This window comes from Ovis canadensis, chromosome 1, assembly GCF_042477335.2.
Source record: "Ovis canadensis isolate MfBH-ARS-UI-01 breed Bighorn chromosome 1, ARS-UI_OviCan_v2, whole genome shotgun sequence".
Classification (NCBI taxonomy): domain Eukaryota; kingdom Metazoa; phylum Chordata; class Mammalia; order Artiodactyla; family Bovidae; genus Ovis; species Ovis canadensis.
The window spans coordinates 10696851-10715289 of record NC_091245.1 but is presented as its reverse complement, the minus strand read 5'-3'; the positions used below and the strand labels follow the sequence as shown (position 1 = coordinate 10715289).

Sequence of the window (18439 nt, the reverse complement as noted above, 5' to 3'; positions counted from 1 at the left end):
AATATCTTATTGTTTTATTTTGTATGTCACTGATTACTAGTGAGTTTGCTTATATTTCTGTTTCTGAACATCTGCGTTTTCTTTCATTTTTGTATTTGTCTTTTTTCTTATAGATTTCTTTCTGTATTCTGGATTTGTCTTCCTTTCTACTCATCATTTTTATCAACACAAAAACGTGGTATTATTTCCTACCTGAAAAAAATCCTTATTTAATACCATGGCCTTTCAGTTACTGTCCCATTTTTCTGCTTTCCATTTTGGAAAGAAGTCCTCTAAGGGTGGCCTCTGCTTGTTGCATCATTTTTTTAATCTGCTTTCTTTCCTTATCTCACTCTAGTCAGGCTTTTGTCTGTACCACTCTGCTGAAATATGTCTTGTCAAGACCTCCATCAGTCTTTATTTTGCCAAATCTAGTGGTCAGTTTTCAGTTCTCCTTCTCCTCATGCTCTCAGTAATATTTGATACAGCTGATCTCTCTTTCCTTCCTTGAAATACCTTCAACTTCTAGGTCATCATACTTATCCCTTTTGTCAGCCTATACATTTCTTTATAGGGGACTCATACAGTCCTCTGGTTTTAAACCGCCTGGATAGTGGCTGATTACAGACTGACTTCTCTTGCCTTGACCTCTGAGCTCTAGGTTCAGGTATCCATCCAGCTACTCTTAGATGATGAATAGTCATCTCAGGTAAAGCAGAGTCCTTTTATTTTGTCCAGCCCTTTTACTCCCTCTCCAGTGTTCCTTACTTCTTATCACTTCTGGTGCCATCTTCTTAGTCTGGGCCATCATCATCTTTCTTCTGTATTATTGCAGTGACCTCCTACTTTTCTTTCTCCTTCCATTCTTGCCATTTGCAGTTTTTTTTCCTCCACAGTGTTGCCAGAATGATCATTTTAAAACACAAGTCAGATTGTCACTCTGATGCTTTAAAAACCTTCAACGAAATTCTGAAAAAGAAGAATAAAGAAGGGGAAGAGCTAGTTCCCCAAATTATAACTACACATTTGAAAAAAAAGTTTAAAAAATTTTATTAGCATATTGTTGGTTTACAATGCTGTGGTAGTTTTAGATGTGAAGTGAATCATTTATACAACAGATTTTATAGAGCTACATAGTTGAAACAACAGGAAGCCATGGATAGACAATTCAATAGAAAAGAAGTCCAGAAATAGACCTAAATATATATAAATATATTATATATTTATAAATGTATAATATATTATATATTTAATAAATAAAAACATATTTCAAAATTATATATAATTATAAATATTATAGAAATATTATGTATATATTATATATAAATCTGGAGAAGGAAATAGCAACCCACTCCAGTATTCTTGTCTAGAGAATCCTGTGGACAGAGGAACCTGGGGGCTGCTGTCCATAGGGTCGCACAGAGTCGGACATGACTGAAGTGACTTAGCATGCGTGCATGCATGCATAAATATATATATAATATATATGTAAATATATATATGTATGTATATACACACACACACACACACGGTTTTAGAAATAATAAAGGTGGCAGTTCACATCATTAGGAGAGATCTAGATTTTTCAATAAACAGTGTTGTGACAACTGAGTAGACATATGGAAGAAAATACCATAGGATTTCTGCCTCCTAAGTTAAGCCAAAATGATGCCCAGATGGAGAAAAGTTTCAAGTTTAAAAAATAATGAAAGTATTAGGAAAAAGTATAGGAAAGAACTTTAATGCAGAAATAGGGAAAGTCTTTCTAGATATGTCACAGAACCCAAAAGCCATAAAGATTTGTGAGGAAAATTCAACTACATTTCAAAGTCAGGACACATGAGGAAAATGAAGAAGTTGCAATTTATGTTGTAGAAGGCTGTGTTTTCCCATATGTAAAGAGTTTCTGTGAGTCATTGAGAAGATCCAGCACCCATGAGGAACATGGGTAAAAGTATGATCCATAATTTTATAGACTTGGGAAAAAAAATGGTTCTTAAATATACACAAACATAATTCAGCTTCAAGATTAGAGAAATGCCATTTAGAACTATAGTTTTATCAGATGGGAAATATAAAAATGCCGATAGCCGTTGGTAAAACTGCTACAGAGGGCAACTTAGTAAAACCTGTTAAAATTTAAAATGTAGATACCCTTTTACTCAGGAGCTCCAATTTTAAGAATTTACCCTTCAGATATATTCTGCACATTTATGAAATGATGTACAAGGATAACAATTGCAGTATTGTTTGTAGTAGGAAAAGCCTATAAACATCCTAGTTGTTTCATCAGTGATCAGGGCTGTTGTAAGTTCATCCTGAGATATTGTATAAATTAGAAAAAAAGAAAATAGCCCTAAATAGAGAGTCTGAAATGCATCCTCTCCAATCCCACACTTAGTCACATGGCGTGGCAAGTGGAGTCCCTTGCACGCATACACAGCTGCTCTGTTCAGACTGTAGTTAAATATACCATATCTTGTGCAGTGGAATATCACGCAGTTAAAAAGAATGTGGTGGCTCTTTTATGTACAGACACAAAGCAGTCTTATATATGTTTCGTGCCTGTATGTTTGTATAGAATACCTCTGGAAGGCAGCCAATAAAGAGACAGCAGTGATTACCTCTGAGGAGAACTGAAAGACTGGGGGAGAATTTTAACAGGGAGGATTTTTTTTTTTTCATTATTTGCTATTTGAATTTTTGGAATTGTCCCATGTTATACTGCCCATTCAAAAACATGCATAGAGTTAAAAGATAAAGGAAAACCACGAAAAGGATATGAGTAGACAGTTCACAGAAGAGGAAATATAAATAATGCTTAAACATGAAAAATATCTAACCATACTACTATTATATAATTTCTCACTTACTGAGAAACAGCAAAAAACATTTGATGATGTTTAACAGTATTGGGAAACAGACTCCTATACATTGTAACATACAGATTTTCATATACTTTGACCCACCAAATAGCACTTATACGACCTTATTCTAGTCAGCACACCTGGCGGTCCTGCGGATCTCTCTTGTTTCAATAGGGTCTAGCTGGATTAGACCCAAGGATGCTTCTTCTTCCAGCCTCTGACCACCCTCCAACCTCTTTTCCAGTCCTAACCTTCAGAACCATCTTCTCAGCTATTCACTGTCTCCAGGACCAGCCAACATTGTCTTTATTGCCAGTCAACCAAGAACTCCCAGATTAATCAGAATTATTCCACCAAGGTGGAGGCCAGCATGAAACGTGTGGTCAACCTGCATCTGCAGGCCTCCTACACGTACTGCTCTCTGAGCATCCATTTCCACCATGGCACTGTGGCTCTGGAGAATGTGGGCCACTTATTCTGAGAGTTGGTGTCTTGAAGATACAAAACTGGTGCAGTGGCTGTATCCTCTTCCAGGGTGTGCAGAAGCTGTCCCAAGATGAATGAGGTAAAACCCTGGACACCATGGACACTGCTGTGGTCGTGGAGAAGAACCTGAACCAAGCCCTTTTGGATCTTCATACCATGGTTCTGCCTGTGTAGACCCCCATCTCTATGACGTCTTAGAGAATCACTTCACAGATGAGGAGGTGAAACTCAGCAAGAAGTTGGGCATCCACCTGACAGACTGGCTGCCGTTGGGCTGGCGAGTGTCCCTTTGAGGGGTCAACCTCAACTCAAGAAGGGCTTGGAGCCTCTGGCCCATCTGCCTTTGAGGGGCCACTGTGGATCCCCCAGGTGTCAGGACTTCTGCCTGAGTGTCTTCCTGCAGCCACTAGGCAGCTTTTTAATGACCCAGGAGCCCTCTCCCAAGCCGTGGACCGAATGGAGACAGTAAAAGCTTTGCAGGAAAAGAGAAGAGACCTCAGTCTATAGATATACTAGCACATGCAGAATCAATTTGTATGTAAGGATATTTTTTTTGTTAATAGTAGCAAAAGATTTGTAACCTTTAATGTTCAGCAGCAGGGACTCTTCAAATTACATATAGTGCATTCAGTGTATAAAAGTGTTAACAGGCAGCTTTGTATAAAGTTATATGAAAATATCTCCAAGATAGTTAGCTAGGTGGCAAAGCAAGGTGCTGAACCTTGCTAGTAATATGCTACCATGTGTAAAGGCTGAGTGCTGAAGAATTGATGCTTTTGAACTGTGGTGCTGGAGAAGACTCTTGAGTGTCCCTTGGACAGCAAATCAGTCCTAAAGAAAATCAACACTGAATATTCATTGGAAGGACTGATGTTGAAGCTGAAACTTCAATACTTTGGCCACCTGATGTGAAGAGCCTACTCATTGGAAAAGACCCTGATGCTGGGAAAAATTCAGGGCAGGAGAAGGTGGCAACAGAGGATGAGATGTTGGATGGCATCATCAACTCAATGGACATGAGTTGAGCAAATTCCAGGAGATAGTGAAGGACACGCGAGCCTGGCTTGCTGCAGTTCATGGCGTCACAAAGAATTGGACATGACTGAGCAACTGAACAACAACATCATGTGTAATCAGAAGCAACTTAATTATATAGCCCATCTCTAGAAGGATGTATAAGAGACTGAGAACATTGTGTTCAAGACTGAGTTTGGACACATGGCACACAGTTGTAGAAAACTTATTTTTCGCGCATATACTTTATGAATGACTACATCATTCGAAATTATTGCATCTAACATCTATTGTGGCTTTCCCTGGTGGCTCAGATGGTAAAGTGCCTGCCTGCAATGCCGGAGACCCATGTTCAATCCCTGGGTTGGGAAGATCCCCTGGAGAAGGAAATGGCAACTCGCTCTAGTACTCTTGCTTGGAAAATCCCATGGACAGTGGAGCCTGGTAGGTTACAGTCCATGGGGTCACAAAGAGTTGGACATGACTGAGCGACTTCACTTTATTTTCTTTCAACATCTATTTAAAAAGTAAGTTTAAATAACAGTCTTCCCCTTACCTGTGGGGAGAATGTTGCAAAACCCTCAGTGGGTGCCTGAATCTATGGACAGTACCAAACCCAATATATACACTAATTTTTTTCCTGTACTACACATCTATGATAAAGTTTAATTTATAACTTAGGCACAGAGATTAACAACAATAGCAATAACATAGAACAGTTATAACAGTATACTACCATGAAAGTTATATGAATGTGGTCTCTGTTTCAAAATACCTTATTGTACTGTATCACCATTGTTGTCGTGATATGAGATGATTAAGTGAGGTAAAGTACGTAGGCATTGTGATGAAGTGTTACGCTTTTCCCTTTGCACTTGAAGGATGCACTTTAGGACTTCTCTTTGGCATATCTGAATTGCTGCTCTTGCGTTTGGGGATGCCATTATCAAGTACAGTAAGAGTTAGGCTGTGCTGTGCTCAGTCACTCAGTTGTGTCTGACTCTTTGTGACCCCATGGACTATAGCCCGCCAGGCTCCTCTGTCCACAGGATTCTCCAGGCAAGACTGGAGTGGGTTGCCATGGCCTTCTCCAGAGGATCTTCCCGACCCAGGGATTGAACCTGCGTCTCCTGTGTCTCCTGCATTGTAGGCAGATTCTTTACCCACTGAGCTATCTGGGAGCCTAAATACAGTAACAGTTACTTGACCGCAAGCACTGTGATACCACAGCAATCATTTGACATCCTTGATGGCTAAAAGTGGAAAAAATAGTGGAAGTGTTAATTGCTTCAGTCATGTGTGACTATGAGATCCCATGGACTGTAGCCTGCCAGGTTCTTCTGTCCATGGATTCTCCAGGCAAGAATACTGAGGTGGGTAGCCACTCCCTTCTCCAGGGACTCTTCCCAACCCAGGGATCAAACCCAGGTCTCCTGCATTGCAGGCGGATTCTTTACTGTCTGAACCACCAGGGCTACGAAATGACTAATGGGGCAGGATATGCCAGACAAAGGAATGGTTCACTTCCTCTTCAGGACAGAACGGGACAGCAGGAGATTTTATCGTGCTGCTCAGAATGGTGCGCAGTTCCATAACATAAACTTGTGAATTGTGTATTTCTGGAGTAATACTGTATTTTCAGACTGCGGTTGACCATGGGTAACTGAAACCAAGGAAAGCAAAACTGCAGACACGAGGGACTGCTGTGTACCGTTTGGTGGTTCCCCATCACTCTTAAAATACAATCCTAATTTTCTGGGTTTTGTTTTTAAATTAAGACCTTCCAGGGCTAAGAACAGTGCCTGGCTTGTAGTAAATATTCAGTAAATGTTTACTGAATGAAAGAACATGTTTTAAATACATTCGCCCATTCTGTTGTTTGTCCTTCACCTTTAAAGGCCATTGTTTGCAAAAGTTTAAAATTTCAAGGCAGTCAATTGTATCAGCCTTTTCTACTTGTAGTCTTTCATGTTTAATTTAAGAATTCTTTCTCTGTTGTTGTTGTTGTCACTAAGTCGTGTCTGACTCTGCGATCCCTTGGACTGCAGCACACCAGGCTCAGCTGTCCTTCACTATCTCCTGGAGTTTGCTCAGATCCATGTTCATTGAGTCGGTGATGCTATCTGACCGTCTCATCCTCTGCTGCTCTCTTCTCCTTTTGCCTTCAGTCTTTCCCAGCATCAGGGTCTTTTCTGGTGAGTCTGCTCTTACCAGATGGAGGAAGTATTGGAGCTTCAGCTTCAGCATCAGTCCTTCCAATGAATGTTCAGGACTGCGCTTTAGGATTGACTGGTTTGAACTCCTTGCAGTCCAAGGGACTCTCAAGAGTCTTTTCCAGCACCACAATTCAAAAGTATCAATTCTTTGGCGCTCAGCATTCTTTATGGTCCAACTCTTAACGTCTGTACATGACTACTGGAAAAACCATAGCTTTGACTATATGGACCTTTGTTGGCAAAGTGATATCTCTGCTTTTTAATACACTATCTAGGTTTGCCCTAGCTTTTCTTCCAAGGAGCAAGTGTCTTTTAATTTTATGGCTGCAATCACCATCTGCAGTGACTCTGGAGCCCATGAAAATAAAATCTGCCACTGTTTCCACTCTTTCCCCTTCTGTTTCCCATGAAGTGATGGAACCAGATGCAATGATCTTTAGTTTTCTGAAAGTTGAATTTTATGCCAGCTTTTTCACTTTCCTCTTTCATCCTTATCAAGAGGCTCTTTGGTTCCTCTTCACTTTCTACCATCTAGTATCATCTGCATATCTGAGGTTGTTGATATTTCTCCGGGCAGTCTTGATTCCAGCTTGTGATTGATCCAGCCTGGTATTTGGCATGATGTAATCTGTGTGCATGCATGCTAAGTCACTTCAGTCATGTCCAACTCTTTTGGACCCTATGGACTGTAGCCCACCAGACTCCCCTGTCCATGGGATCCTCCAGGCAAGGGTAATGGAGTGGGTTACCGTGCCCTCCTCCAGGGGATCTTCTTGACCCAGGGATTGAGCCTGGATCTCTTATTTCTCCTGTATTTGCAGGCGGGTTCTTTACTAGTGCCACCTGGGAAGCCCTGTGTTCTCTGCTTTTAAGTTAAATCAGCAGGGTAACAGTATTCAGCCTTGTCATACTCCTTTCCCAGTTTTGAACCAGGCACAGAAGAATGGGAAAGGAGAAAGAAGGCAAGGGAGAAAGGGAAAGATATACTGAATGCAGAGTTCCCAAGAATAGCAAGGAGAGATGAGAAGGCCTTCTTAGATGAACAGTATTTTCTCTGAGTTCTGGTTATTTGAAAATTCTCCATTAGTTTTAAAGTTTTGTTTTTTTCGTGTTGAGGTCTTTAATCAATATGAAGTATTTTTTTGCATGTGGTCTGAAGTTTGATCCAGTTTTTCTGAATATCCAGTTGTCCTAATCTGCAGATTGTTTCCGTTGTACTTACTGTAGGCAGAATACTTTTAAAAACCAGTAAATAGTACTGATACTGATTGAAGAAGAATTAGTAATTAATATATATTTTCCAAAGCTATTTTATTGTACCACTCTTTCAGAGAATTATATTTCTTTTTATATATCACCTTTCGATCGATAGCAATTCTAGTCAGTGAGAAGATACTAAAAAAAAAAAAAATCTCTCTTTGGTTTCTGAATTTGTTTTTAACTAGGGAAGTGTGCAGACAGATGCCATGAAACTTCTGTCTTCCCAGTCTTCAAAAGTTTTAAAGAACAAAGCGTTACTGTGCAAACCTGTCACACAGACCAAGGCTACCTCTTGCAAACCACATACACAACACAAGGAATGTCAGGCAGGTACGTGTTGTGCTTTCCACGCGCAGTAAGTCTGTCCTCTGCTTTGTGTGCTTGTTTCTGATTTTTTAAGAAAGAAGAGCCATTGACAGTTTCTTAAATGTGAAAATCATTAATTCTTGGATCACCTACTTTGAACATCTAATTTACTCCTTTTGTATTTATTGTCATTAACAAACACTAATAACTACTAAATTGAGTCCATATGTACCAAAGCATTATGTGGACAGTATCTTCTGAACGAACATCTTCTGTACATGTGCCTTGCTCTTGAGATGTACTGACAGACTATTATAATTACTAAATACAAATTTAGTTAAAAGCCTTAGTGGATTAACCTTGGTTCTTTTTTAAACACTGAATTAATTTACTAAAAGTATAACTATATGTCTGAGGTATTGGTGATCAGGAAAATTATTTGAAAATGTTGTATACTCTTGCCCCAGTCCATGTTAACTGCTTTTAATCCCACTACCCTTATATTTTCAAGTATTTTTATAGCCTGTTCTGCCTGAAACATTTTCTTTGACTTATTATTTTATATTGGAGTATATAACCAATTAACAATATTGTGATAATTTCAGGTGGACAGCAAAGGTACTCAGCCATAAATATACTGCCGAAAACTTTTTTTGCTATTTCTTTTTAATGATAATTTTACTTCACAGAATATACTATATTTAAAAGCTTACTCTGTCAACAACTAACCATGAGTTTTTATGTAGGATGTCTTTCTTTTGGTAGGAGTCAAGGAGAATTCTGTTTTCCTTCCTCAGTAAATCTGATTTGTTTTATATTCCTGTTAAAATGATACACTCTTTGTTTACCTATATTTTATATTAAATACACATCCACATATGGAAGGTAGTAAGGGATCTGTGGACAGCTACATATGTGGGTATGTGTGTGCTTATTACATCTTTTGAATTTCGAGATTCTATTAGGATGTTTTCCATATACTGTTGTAAACTACTTTTTTACTGGACATTGCATGAAAACATTTCATATCAACATAAATTTAAATATATACTGAGATTCTTAATGGATGCATAGATTCCAATGTATATAACATATGAATATATATATAACGTATATCCATCTTCCTAAGGTTGAACATTTAGATTGTTGCCTGTTTTTTAATGTTATAAACAGTATTGAGTTAAGGGTGTATAAACAGATCTTTCTTCACTTGTATAATTATATCCTTAGGATAAATCCTAAGTAGTGGGATTACTGATTCAAAAGCTGTCATAGATTGTTAAGGCTTAGATTTTAATGTGTTACTGCAGAATTACCCTCCTGAAAAGTTATATCAATTTATGCTCCAGCTAGCAATGTTTGAGAACATCCATTTCTCAGCAGTTTGACACTGGGTATGAAACCCCTTTCCCCTCAACTTTAATTTTGAAAAATTCAGAATTTGGAAAGGTTGAAAATACAGCACAATGAATGAGTATATGAATGGATGGGTATATGAATATATACAATGAATATACCCTTCATCTAGATTCACTAAATATTAACTTTTTTCAGCATTTTTTTTCTCCTCTTACTCCCGTCCCCACATCTTTTAAAAAGTAAAATAGTTTATTTTTAACTTGGTGTATTCTGTAGACATCACCCTAATTCCACTAATGTATTAAATACATGGCATTGCTAGGACATGTATGACTGCCTACAGCGTTATTAATACTACTGTCAGTGACCAAGCTTTGAACAAACAGAAATTCAGCTAAAAGCTGAATTAAAAATGGCATCATGGAAGTATTATGGTTTGTGTTTAAACCTTAATTAGTATATGCTCTTGAGAAATATAAATAGTAACAAAATATAAATTTTAAATGCTTGGGGGATAAACATAAATTGCTTATTCTTGAAAATAACTGATTCAAATATTTCATTCAGATTTATCTATGCCTAATGAGAAAAATGATGTGGAACTTGATTCTCCACCTGCAAAGAAAAAAAGAATAGGTTTTTTCCAGACTTATGATGCGGAATATTTAAAAGTTGGTTTTATTATCTGTCCGGGATCAAAAGAAAGCTCACCGAGGCCACAGTGTGTCATCTGTGGAGAAATTTTATCCAGTGAAAACATGAAGCCAGCAAATCTTTCTCATCATTTGAAGACAAAGCATTCAGAATTAGAAAACAAACCAGTAGATTTTTTTGAAGAAAAATCTCTAGAAATGGAATGTCAAAACAGTGCTTTAAAAAAGTGTTTACTAGTTGAAAAGTCACTTGTGAAAGCTTCTTATTTAATTGCTTTCCAAATTGCTGCCAGCAAAAAGCCATTTTCCATTGCTGAAGAATTAATTAAACCATATTTAGTAGAAATGTGTTCAGAAGTTTTGGGTTCCAGTGCTGGAGACAAAATGAAAACCATGCCTCTTTCTAATAATACAATTGGACACAGGATTGATGAGCTGTCTGCAGACATTGAAGATCAGCTGATTCAAAAAGTCAGAGAGTCCAAGTGGTTTGCCCTCCAGATAGATGAATCATCAGAAATCTCAAATACCACCCTTCTTTTGTGCTATATTCGTTTCATTGATTATGGTTGTAATGATATAAAAGAAGAATTATTATGTTGCATTGAAATACCTTCCCAAATGACGGGTTTTGAAATATTTGAACTAATAAATAAATATATTGATAGTAAATCTCTGAACTGGAAGCATTGTGTTGGTCTCTGTACAGATGGGGCTGCAAGCATGACTGGTAGGTGTTCTGGTTTAAGGGCAAAAATTCAAGAAGTTGCCACGAATACAGTGGCATTTACACATTGTTTTATTCACCGTGAACATTTAGCAGCAGAAAAGTTGTCTCCATGCTTACATGAAATTCTTTTGCAGTCAGCACAAATTTTAAGCTTTATAAAGAGCAATGCATTGAATTCACGAATGTTGACAATTTTGTGTGAAGAGATGGGGTCTGAGCACGTGAATTTACCACTTCATGCTGAAGTACGTTGGATATCAAGAGGAAGAATTTTAACAAGATTATTTGAATTACGACATGAAATTGAAATATTTTTAAATCAGAAGCATTCAGATTTGGCCAAGTATTTTTTTGATGAGGAATGGGTTGCAAAGGTGGCCTATTTATCAGATGTTTTTTCACTTATAAATGGGTTAAATTTAAGTCTCCAAGGAACTATGACTACACTCTTCAATTTGTATAATAAAATGGATATGCTTAAGAAAAAGTTAAAAACGTGGTTGAAGCGCACACAAGAGAATGATTATGATATGTTCCCTTCATTTTCTGAATTCTCAAGCTCATCAGGCTTAAATATGAGCGGTATGGCAAGCATTATATTAGAGCACCTGGAAGGACTTTCTCAAATGCTCAATGACTATTATCCACCAGAAGAAGACTTGCGTTCAGGAAATTTGTGGATAATTAATCCTTTTACAAATCACCAAAATAGTAATCTCACGGACTTTGAAGAAGAAAAATTGGCACAATTATCATCAGATTTAAGGTTACAATCAGTATTTAAATCAATGTCTGTAACTCAGTTTTGGATAAACGCAAAGGCAAGTTACCCAGAACTTCATGAAAAGGCAATGAAATGCTTATTACCTTTTTCAACTATTTATTTATGTGATGCTACCTTTTCAGCTTTGACTGAGTCAAAACAAAGAAATCTGTTGGTTTCTGGCCCTGCACTACGACTTGCTGTCACATCTTTAATTCCAAGGATAGAAAAATTGGTAAAGGAGAAAGAATAGTAATCTGCATATTCCTTATTATCAGAGTCTATAATTTTGTGTTAAATTTTGTATGAGTATCTGAAAATAATAATTTCCTAATGTGGATATATGTTCTTGGTGATTAAATATGTGTTTTAATAATTTTTCTCTTTTTGTTGAGGAATTTAATAATTACACATTTATACATAAGTAAGTAAGTGAAGTCGCTCAGTCGTGTCCAGCCCTTTGGGACCCCATGGACTGTAGCCTACCAGGCTCCTCTGTCCATGGGATTTTCCAGGCAATAGTACTGGAGTGGATTGCCATTTCCTTCTCCAGAGGATCTTCCCGACCCAGGGATCGAACCCGGGTCTCTCGCATTGTAGACAGACGCTTTACCATCTGAGCCACCAGGGAAGTTCATAACTATATATAATTTTAATAGTCCAAGGTAGAGAACTTAGCTATTTTATTGATGGATCAGTCATTTGGATTAGTGACAAAGACGTAGGTAATGAAAGGCCGAGGGTTTTTTTTTTTTTGGTGTTTTTTTTTTAACTTTTTATTTTTCACTGGGGTATAGCCAATTAACAGTGTTGTCAGTGTTGTGAGTTTCAGGTGGACAGCAAAGGGACTCAGTGAAAGGCCCAGTTTATAGTGTAATAGCTAACACTCCTGGATGTTGAAACTGCTTGGCCTTTAGAAACACATGGGTAGATAGAAAACCAGATCCATGGAGCGTGGCTGACAGGAAATGGAAGCAGCAGGAGAATTTGAGATCTCTGTTAGGGGCCTCTCTGTCTCTAGACCTGACTGAGCAAACCTTTCTCATAAGAGGCCAGGTAGTGAATATTTTAGGTTTTGCAGGCAATGCGGTGGGAACTACTCAATTCTCGTGTTGCATCACAAATGCAGTGGTAGACAATACACAGACAAGCTGGTTCAATAAAACTACTTATGAACACTGTAATATGAATTTCATATATTTTCAAGTGTCATGAAAGCTACCTTAAATTTTTTTAAAAAATCATTAAAAAATGTAAACAAGCATTGTTAGCTGGGGGGGGGGGGGATTGGTTAAAAAAAAAAAAAAAGCACTTTCTGAATTTGTCTCAGTTTTCTCATCCAGGTTTAGATAGATTTCAGTAAAAGAAAATGGGCCAGGAGTGGACTGTAGGGTTTTGTTCAGTGAAAACGTCTCTACCCACCGCTGCCCATAGCTGAATTTTCAAACACCCTTCACATTGTAATTTCAACTGAGAGATATTAGAGCGAAAATATATTTAAGGCAAAGATAAGAAACAGCTTATTTTATAATCACTAGCAATTATTTATTCCTAATAATTTCACAAATAATTTACAAATAATTCTTTGTGCCAGGCGTTGTGCTGTATCTCAGGACTGATACGGCGCTATCCACATTTCAGATGAGGACACCACTGAGGCCCGCTGAAGTTAGGTGACAGCTCCGATCGCCAAGCTAGCGTGGCAGGGGCGGGAGCGACCCCCCCACCCCATCAACGTCTTTTGACCCAAATGGAGCTCTTTTGCAAGCCACGTCCAGATACCCATGTTTGATTCTTCTGCTCTGTCCATATTGGCTGAGAAACTTTCCCTAAATTCAGAAGGGACCGTTTAGTGTCAAAGCAATCGGGCGTCAGTGTCCCCAGCTGTGAGATGGGGATGCCCTGCCTCAGCGCCGTCTCTTCTCGCAGCCGGTGGAGGGCCGAGCGAGGGAGGCAGCCCCGCTGGGAGGTGAAGTCTTCCGGCCGCCCGGGGAGGGAGGCAACGCCCGGGCGGCAGGGGGCGGGTTTTCGGCGGCGCCTACCCCGGGGCGGGCGCGGCCCGCATGCTTGCGCGGTCATGGCGCTCCCGCTCACCGCTCTGCGCGTGCTGCTGGGCAGCTTCTTCGCGCTCACGGGGGCGGCTAAGCTCTCGGAGCAGATCTCGGCTCCGGTGTCGGAGCAGATGGTGAGCGGCGCGGTGTGGGCGGAGGGCGTTCGGGCGGGGGATCGACCGCGCGGCAGCGGGGGCTGCAACCCCGGCCGTTACCCAGGTGCCCGGCCGGCCCGCCCCTCCTGCCCGCGCCCCGCGGACCCGCCTGCCTTCGGGCTAGATGGCGCTAGCGCTGGGGGAGAGCGCCTGCCCCGCGGCGTACACGTGGGCACCGGCCTGGGGAGTTCCTCCGAGTTCTCTGGCATCCCCTTCCCATCGGGTATCCCTTTCAAGGCAAATCTAGAGTCGGAAGAGGAAAGCTCGGGGTCCCTTTGCGGGAGGGAGTAGGACCGAGCTCCCTTGCTGCCCTCCTTCGTTTGCTTGAGTTCTTGGAAAGTTCACGAGGCAGAGGTTTAACTAATCCCCGCTTAGCCGGATAGGAAACTTGCCCTGAAGGTGGAGTGTTTCTGCTAAATGTTACACAGCTAGTCAGGAAGCAGGACCCAAACTTTAGACCTTCAACTACCTTAGGGAAGCCTGGCGTGATGCCGTCCGTGGGGTCGCAGAGAGTCGACGCGACTGAGCAGCTGAACTGAACTGAACTTAGAATCCGGAATCCTTCCCGGAGCCGGAGAGGGAGGCCTAGAAAGTCGCCCTTCGGCTCCCTGTCTGGTTCCACTCTCGGGAATGCTGAGATGTCCTTCTGCACACCAATCCACCCAGCCCCTTAAACCAGCCAGACTTTCTAGACAAAGTACACCCCACCTCCCCGCCCCTGCCCTCTTTTGGCCTGGCTTAGGGTGGGTTGTTTGGGGAAACATCCTCAGAGCCTGACGGCTTAAAGTTTCTTCCTTAGAGCCCTGAGTAGGGGAGGTAGAACTGAGGTTGGGGAGCAGGAAAAAGTAGCCACGCTAAGGGTCCAGGTGAAGTCATGTGGCTCAGGACAGAGTTTGACTCAGTGAGTTGAGTCACTCACTCTGAACCCCTCACTTCCTGTGCTGTCTGCTGCAGTGAGATCTGGGTCCCAGCATATGATATTCAGTAGAATCTGTTTAATGAACAAAAAAGTCTCTCCTTCCATCCCCTTCCTCATCTCCAAATACTCCTGCATAGTAGCCTGAAGAGAAGCCAGGCCAGGCAGAAGGAAAGAGAAGTCATGAAGTTCCCAAGCCTTGGCGCTAGATGAGACGGGCCAAGCCTAGCTTCCTCTTCCTGGAATCTGGGGCGGGGTTGTAAACTGGTGAGAAAGTTCCTCCATCTCTGTACCACCATCCAGCCCTTTTTGGAGCATAAAGTGTTCTCTGATGCCAAAGCTCAGCCCCTCAGGGAGGCCCTCTCCTTTCCAGGCTGGCTGAGGTCAGCCCTGGCCCTGGCCTAGATGTACCAGCTCCTTTGCTGGGGAAGTTAAGGGTGCTGGCACAGAATGCCCCTGTGGAGCATCTGGGCAGTGGATCCTTGGTGACTGTGGCTGACAGGCATTCCCTGCCACCCCTAGAAAGCCCTGTTCGTGCAGTTCGCTGAGGTGTTTCCGCTGAAGGTGTTCGGCTACCAGCCAGATCCCATGAGCTACCAAGTGGCTGTGGGCTGGCTGGAACTGCTGGCTGGGCTGCTGCTGGTCCTGGGCCCACCGATGCTGCAAGAGATGAGTAACTTGATTTTGACACTGCTCATGATGGGTAAGGGGGGGTGTGCAACCGGGCTGGTGAAATGGGGACTTCTGGGGGAGGGTGATGGAAAAAATCTGACTGTTCTCTTTACTGTTGCCACCCTTTTTTCTCTGGAACCAGAAGCACTTTCTGCTCAATTGCAGTTTCCATGGTCTTCAGATTAGGATAGGTGCTTTTAAAACTTACACTATAACAATTGTCGGCAGTTCTGTTGGCTGCATGATATTTCTGTCATAAGGATATATTGGAACCTAAAAGCCCCTACCCCTTTCTCTTCACCCCCTGCCCTGAGATGAGGGGAGGGAGTAGCAGCTGCTACTGGACTCATGTGTCTGGCAGGTGGAACAGCAAGAAAGCTGGGCCCCCTGAACAGAAAGGCAGATGATTCCTGGAGGGCCCCCTTTTAGTGGCTCTCCCCACAGGAACTGCCAGTGTACAAAGACAGCTGCTGCTTCAAAGGCCAGACTTCTTCAGGCTCTTCTGTATCCCCTGGCTTTGCGTCACCCTTGCTGCTGGTGCTCCTGCCCTTCTTCCAGGCTGGCTTTCCATCTCCGCAGCGTGCCCCATTTTCAGCTCTTCCCCGCCATGTCCACCACCAGTCCACGGGCCTTCCCTTCCCTTCCCTGGGGATGAGAAAGGAGAAGGATCAGGGGCAATCTGATCCTTCAGAAAATGCCCACCTACTCGCTCCATGCCCTGTTTGGTTGGATTGTTCCTGTTTTCTTTCTTGCCATCTGAGAGGGGCTGTGTTAGTTTAAGAAGCTTCTGATTTCTGGTTCTGCTTTTTCTGGGGGATCAGAGGGTTGAGAGCAGCTAGTTTAGGGGGTGTGTGTGGGGGGAGGGGAACGGTGTTCAAGAGAGGGCTTAGGCTGGAGTGGGTCAGCCTTGGCTGGAGGGCCTTGATCTCCTGGATCTCCCAGGCATTTCCAGGGAGCCTCAGGAACCTCATTTTCCATTCTAGGGGCTATCTTCACTTTGATGTCTCTAAAAGAGTCACTGAACACCTGCATTCCAGCCATCGTCTGCCTGGGGCTCCTGCTGCTGCTGGATATCTGCTAGCTCTAAGTCCAAACCAGAAAAGATGTCCAGACCCACTAGGAAGAAGTCTCCAAGTCCATTCAAGGAATCCTGGGAGTAGATTGTCTTGTCCCTTCAGGCCATGTCACTGTCAAAGCAGAAACGTGGTGGAACACAGAGCATCACCTTGTTACCCGTATACCCAAGGGTGGCCAGTGTTGAAGTAGACATTTGGTCTACCTGGCCCTGCTTTCTCAAGTAGACATCTGGTCTGCCTGGCCCTGCCTTTTGCTCAGACATTTTACTGCTCTTTTTTTGAAGAGTCCATGTTACATACTCTTAGCATTCCTCATGTCATGCGAAAGTAAATTTAAATCACCCGAACTTTTAATGCCCCCAAATAACTATTGATACTTTCTATTCCTTTGTATAACTGTACCTCCCAACTTTCTTCTGTGTCTTTATTCAGATATGTTTTTAATGAAAATGAGACTGTATGTACTACTTTATTTTGCTTGCTTTCTAAACCTAACACACTGTAATTAACACCATTCCATGTCTGTTTTATCTCAGTGATGTTAATGGTTGCGTAGTAGTCCACTGTAAGGGTGCAGTGTGATGTATTTATAAAAGCCCCCACTAGGAACATTTGGATTGTTCCCAGTGTTTTTAGCTATTGTAAACCTCACAGTAAATCACCTCTACATACTTATTTTCTCTCCTTTGAAGTGAGGGGCTGATTCAAAAGGCATGCATGTTTTTAAGATTTTATTATAAGCTTAGAATTTACACACTGAGTATGGCAGAATATTACAAATACCTGATTTTGCCTGCTGAGCCACATGAGATAATCCCTCCCATTCCTTTTTATCTCATGCACCTTAGAGTCACAAAACTAACAGAAATGCACGTTGAGTCATCATTTTACAGGATCTGAAACCGCCAGGGCACTCAGTGCAGTGCTCCTTGGACATCTATGTAGAGGCAGGGGACAGCCAATTCCAAAAGTGCTGCGTGTTAAAGCAGTGCCGGAAACCTGGGGTGAACTGCAGAAGCCCTGGGGAGTCAGAAGCGTGTGTGTGAGACAGTTCTCAAGGGCCAGTGACCATGTTAGGGTGATCACCAACCGTCTTCACCTAGGTAGGGAAATGATGTGCTTCCTATCAAGGGAAATAATGAAGAAAAAACGTTCATTTACTTATACAAATACGCTAGCCACCAGCCTACAAATTGCTTTTGCGGGTAGGGTCAGTGGCTTTTTGGAGCCCACAGGAGTAAAAGAAATCTGTGTACATTACTCCATTTCATCTTCACTATAGAACACTAATTTCTGCTCTGACACTGACAAGCTGGGAATCTCAGGCAAACTGGCACTCTTTGGTGTCTGAAAACACAGTGATGCAGTCTACCTATAGTAGGTGTGTGTGGGTATGTATGTGTATATATATGCATACTACATACGCCGGTGCTGCTCAGTCGTGTTTGACTCTTTGTGACCCCAAGGACTGTAGTCTGCCAGGCTCCTCTGTCCATGGAATTCTCCAGGCAAGAATACTGGAGTGGGTTGCCATTTCCTTCTCTGGTGGATCGTCCCAACTTGGGGATCAAACTTGTGTCTCCTACATTGCAGGTAGTTTCTTCACCTGCTGAGCATCTGGGAAACCCACGACATATACAGTGTCAAAACAATAAGGAACCTTTTTCTGTCATGAGAGGTCCAGAGATAACATAGCTTCAGTTTCAATGTTGCATATTTTGGCTGCTTTACGATGACACCAGACTGATATTCTTTCAACTTTGTCCTCTGCTGCTTTCAGTTTATTGACTACTGACATCAGGGTTGCAAAATAGCTGCAGTAGCTCCAGATAACACATTTGCCTATAATATACCACGATGAAAAGAAAGAGGAAAGCTCTTTTAGAAGACCCCTAGGTTTCCCCCTCATATCCCACTCTACAGAATTATATCACAT

At 41.7% G+C, this 18439-nt stretch overlaps 2 protein-coding genes across 12 annotated transcripts in view; both read left to right on the top strand.

Moving 5' to 3' along the window:
* The window catches only part of ZMYM6 (zinc finger MYM-type containing 6), a 46328-nt gene extending 34317 nt beyond the window's left edge, over positions 1 to 12011 (top strand). For all 11 annotated transcript variants that reach the window (XM_069585663.2, XM_069585780.2, XM_069585718.2 and 8 more), the window contains 2 exons: positions 8008 to 8152; positions 10055 to 12011. In XM_069585663.2, the coding sequence (XP_069441764.1) occupies positions 8008 to 8152; positions 10055 to 11886 (1977 nt within the window). In that variant the 3' untranslated portion in view covers positions 11887 to 12011. The remainder of the gene's footprint in view (positions 1 to 8007; positions 8153 to 10054) is intronic.
* Positions 12012 to 13456: 1445 nt separating this feature from the next.
* Positions 13457 to 16850, top strand: TMEM35B (transmembrane protein 35B). The gene is made up of 3 exons (XM_069585841.1): positions 13457 to 13818; positions 15278 to 15458; positions 16411 to 16850. Exons 1-3 carry the CDS (start codon positions 13525 to 13527, stop codon positions 16506 to 16508), a joined length of 573 nt encoding a protein of 190 aa, XP_069441942.1. The 5' UTR covers positions 13457 to 13524; the 3' UTR covers positions 16509 to 16850.
* The last annotated feature ends 1589 nt before the right edge of the window (positions 16851 to 18439 follow it).